The sequence below is a fragment of the Geospiza fortis genome, unplaced genomic scaffold, assembly GCF_000277835.1.
Source record: "Geospiza fortis unplaced genomic scaffold, GeoFor_1.0 scaffold3727, whole genome shotgun sequence".
In the NCBI taxonomy this organism is placed as follows: Eukaryota; Metazoa; Chordata; class Aves; order Passeriformes; family Thraupidae; genus Geospiza; species Geospiza fortis.
This window is the reverse complement of record NW_005055397.1, coordinates 1,520-5,946: the sequence shown is the minus strand read 5'-3', so window position 1 is coordinate 5,946 and position 4,427 is coordinate 1,520. Positions and strand designations below refer to the sequence as shown.

General features: G+C 47.1%; 1 protein-coding gene across 1 annotated transcript in view; it reads right to left on the bottom strand.

Annotated features, from left to right (window-relative positions):
- Positions 1–4,427, bottom strand: part of LOC102038438 (protocadherin alpha-2-like) — an 8,607-nt gene that overhangs the window by 2,661 nt on the left and 1,519 nt on the right. Inside the window, exon 2 of the mRNA XM_014311646.2 lies at positions 4,244–4,409. Within this exon, the coding sequence (XP_014167121.1) occupies positions 4,244–4,409 (166 nt within the window). The remainder of the gene's footprint in view (positions 1–4,243; positions 4,410–4,427) is intronic.

Genomic DNA, 4,427 nt, shown 5'->3' with positions numbered 1-4,427 from the left:
CGCCGCCGCCCGGACGCACCGGCTCTGCTGCCCGGCCCAAGCCACCGCCCCCCCGCGCTCACAGCCGGGCTCTCCGCCGCACCGGGGCGGAGCCGCCCACACCGAGCCGTTCCTGAGCCTGCAGCGACACCGTGCGCTGCTCCGCCGCCTCACACGCTCCGCGATATCGCCTGTGCCTCTGCTCTGTCATGGCCATCTCCTCTGCTGTTTCTTCTTACCGTGCTCCTTTTATATTTTATCCTTTGGACTTTTCCCGCTGCTCTCCTCTTACCCCTTCTGGTATCTCTCCTATCGCCTCCGAAGCCAGACTGCAGAAAAAACAAGCTGGATCCACCAACTCGACTTACGTGTCATTAGCATCAGACCGCGGAATATTCGAATCGAGGCAGGGCTCTTGAGAACCAGGTCCACCCAGCGATTAGAGGTAAGGTCGTTGTGTACTGCTCATCTCCTTTGCTGTTGTTTTCTTTCCTGTCTTTGTCATCTTTGATCTTTACTTACCTCCTTGTGTAATACCTTCATAGCATCTTCTGCCTTTCCCTTCTCTCACTCGTTAATGTCCTCCATTCTTGCTCTTCTCCCTTTCTATTTACAGTGAGAGCATCTGTGACATACCAGTGAATCCTTCCGTCCATTCATCCATCCATCCTTCCTTCCTTTCATTTTCCCCTCTTCCTCCTCCCCTTCACTGTCCTTATGCACACACATACTCTCTTCCTCATCTCCATTATCAATGTATTTTTCCATTACTTCACTCTCCCCAAGAAGCACAAACACACCATTGGTGACAGTTCTCATTCCTCTCTGCTGTCATCATTCATCTCTCCAGTCAAAGAGCAAACTTCCTGCTCACTTCAGGTCTGTGCCAGACTGACAGATTGCTCTTTCACCTCACCTTCTGGAAGGAAACCACACTCTTCAGCCTCCATCCTCTCAAGGGAGAGAATTCACAGCCTCTGAAACACAGGCCCAATCCCTAGGTACTTTGACATTGGTGTAAACAGACTTCACTAAGCACAAACAAATCAGTGAATCTTCTGCAGGAACTCAAAGCCATCAAGGCCCAGCACACCAATCCATCCTGAATTCTGAACACCACTGCTTCTGAACACTTTCCATATACTCTGATGAAGAGCTGTTCTTCAGGCCTCACTTCCCACCTGCATGCTGAATACAAATTTCTGGCTTCATATTTCAGGCAGGCCACCACAGTCAGAAACACACAGCAAGAGCGTCCATCCCCAGGGGCAAATTCCCCATGAAATGCCTGCGTGCAGCCTGATCCACAGGGTAAAGGCAACAGAGTCATTTTATTTGTGTCATTTTCTCTAGGAACACACTCCCGACTCAAAACACATCATCTCTGAGAAATGTATTAGCGTCCCTCCTTCATCTGTGCTTGCTGTTATTTGTTTGAACTGTGTCTGGAGAAAGAAGTTAGGATTGGGAGGAGGCAGTGGTGCTCTGCTGATCCAGTAAAGGAATCACAAAATATTTCAAACTGGAAGGCACCCATAAGGATCATCAAGTCCAACTCCAAATCCAGGCACATTGGGTCAATCCCAATGAAGATACACATTGGGTCAATCCAAAGTACAACTGAAATCAGACTCATCTTCTTTAGGTAGCAGCAACTTACCTGAAGCATCCCTGGCTCCTTCTTCAGAAAATATTTACTATCAATTGAGAGAATTGGTTCTGAAGCATATTTTCTTTTAATGTTATCAGAGATTTCTGGGGAAAATGAATAGGAGAAAATGACCCACATTCTGCAAAAGCCTCTAAATCACTGAACAGAGCACAATTCTCCTTCGTGTACTTTTATCACATGCCAAGTAGAAGAGATCCTGCAAATCTAAGGACATTCTCCCAACCTCAACCTCAGCTTAGAAGACTGGAAAATCCATCTCTCATAGCAATGGTCAACTACTTGAAACTCTGCTACCTGACAGCTGCCAAAGTTCAGTAGTCTGCATTTCATCCACTGTTACCAACACATGGCCAATGCAAAAGAAGAAAAAAAATTAAAAAGATGGAATGTTTTGGTAAAAGGAGAGAAGAAAACTAGAAGGTCCCATTCCACCATTGATCCAAGTTGTGGATGGAAGATATCTTCGCATCTGGCAGGAAGAGCACAGAGAATACCAAAGACACACAGGACTTCAGAAGAACCTGAGAGGATCCCAGGAGAGCAATCCTGGGTGACAGGTGTCTTCACAAGATTTTGCAGTGGATTCCTCTATCCCAAGCTCTGGGAAATGAATTTCCAGCTCAGCAGCTGGAGCTTTTCTTCCCTACTGATAGGGCTTATGCTGCAGAGTATCTCCATTTCCAAAGTAAAGAAACTTCTCCAGTCAAAGTCACCCTCCCCATGACAGAGGACCCAAGCAGTACTCCATGCCACTTGGAGGATTACAGCTGTAGCTGCCAAACTGCCACACCAAAACAGCTTGCCCCAGCAATAAAACCCACTCTGAGCATGATCCAGGCCTTTGCACATACCCACCTTCCTTCACAATTCCTCCACAATAAAAAAGAAATTTTGAAGAGATGCAAAGCTATGGAATGTCTGGCAGACTGTGTGAAATTCACCTTAAATGTGAAATCCCTTTTCAGCAATCTCAGATGGAAACACCACAGAGGTACACATTAGAGATGTTTTAAATTCTGTCATCAGAGTGACAGCTCTGATCCTGATCCAGGTTCATTTTATTTTGAGAGAACCACACCAAATGCTGAAGCACAAGCACAGTCAAACCGCGGGGCAGAATTCCTATGATAACATCAGAGCTGGGCTGCTCTGCAGGGTTTGGTGTGGCCATGCAGGTATCAGGGTTAAGCATGACCAGGGAACACCCCATTTCTACTGAGGCTGATCCTGCAAGTGCTCAAGTAGGAGATATGAGGCACACACAGATTATACTCTCTTCCTCATCACATCCTCTTGCAAATCCCACTTGACAATCAGCAGGGAACCATCCTGGCAAAATCAACAGCTGAGGAAGCTGCTATAGATGTGGACTCCTACACAAGGACTCCAGCAAACTCAAGTCCTACCCTCCTAAAATGCCTTTCGCAAAATAAGAAGGAAGTAGTTCATTAAACAACATTCATCATTGTATTTCCTCTTACCAACACATTTTATACAGTAATGATGAATCAGCACAAATCTCTTTCTGTTCTGGGAGAACTTCATCACCTCAAAGGACACTGCAGCCATTTCAATACCACACAGCATCTCAGGGACCACAAGGCCTCCAACTCCGGAACTATAGAATCTTGCAAAGGATCCCAGGCAGAAGAATTCTGTGCCCATCCTGCCTCACAGTTTTCTCTAGATATATTTTATTCATCACTCTGGGACATGAGTTCTCAAGACAACCACATCATGACTCATTCTTGTCTTAAGACATGGCCCATGCCCTTCTCAATGAATTCCACCTTCCTCAGGCAGCTCTTCTGCTCAAGGTCCCATCAAAATAAACCTGGGCCTAACCCACCCACTGCCACACTCACTTTAGTAAACATGCTACAGTTTCCCTCCCTTACAGGAAGGAAAAAATAATACAAGGAAAAATAGATAGTAAAATCCACACAGCCGTTCCTACATTCTTAATGAGCCTGATGACGGAGTCTAAATAAAGAATTGTTGTTTGCGCAGGGAGTCAAATAGTTGAAGTCCCAAGTATAATTTTGTGTCACATCTCAGGAAAGGAACATGAAAGAGGACAGTTTTCAATAATAATGCAGACTTAATACCAACATGGTCAGAAATTAGCAAAGGCAATAAGTCAATCCAAAGCGACTGGGGGACTGTCACCACCAAGGCTTGTCTTGTATTCCTGCACCAAAATGCCATTGAAAACCTTCACGCAAAAAAAGTAAGAAAGTTACCTGCAAAGCTGGCACCTCGGCTTACCTATCACTGCAATAGGCAGTGATTTCATTCCTGAGTAAAACTCCTGCCCAGCGCAGCAAAACTCACCTGCGGATGGTAACTACTCTGGGGTGCCATATTACCTTAATTCTGCTTGCACACACCAAGAAATCGCAAAATCACGAAAGGACAAGGCCGACCATGGAAATGTCTCTTTAACATCCTTAAACACCCACTGCCCTCAGACTGCGTGGGCGGGGCCTCGCTTCAATCAAGACCTACCCAGGGGGCTAGAGAGAGAATGAGCAGAGAAGAAAAGAGGCGGAGAAGAAAACAGCGAGAGGCGAACAAGGCAGTGGCACTGACCGTGTCGAGGAGAGCGGAGGGCTCCGGCTGCGTGTCCTTGGGCGCGGGGCCGGGCGGCGGCGGAGGGAAGTTGGGGCTGAAAACCATGAGGTCGCTCTTGGCAGCGCCGTCGGCCACGCACAGGCTCCGGCTGTGGCGCTGCGAGTAGGACCAGCTGCCCACTTCGCTGGCGCACACGAGCGTC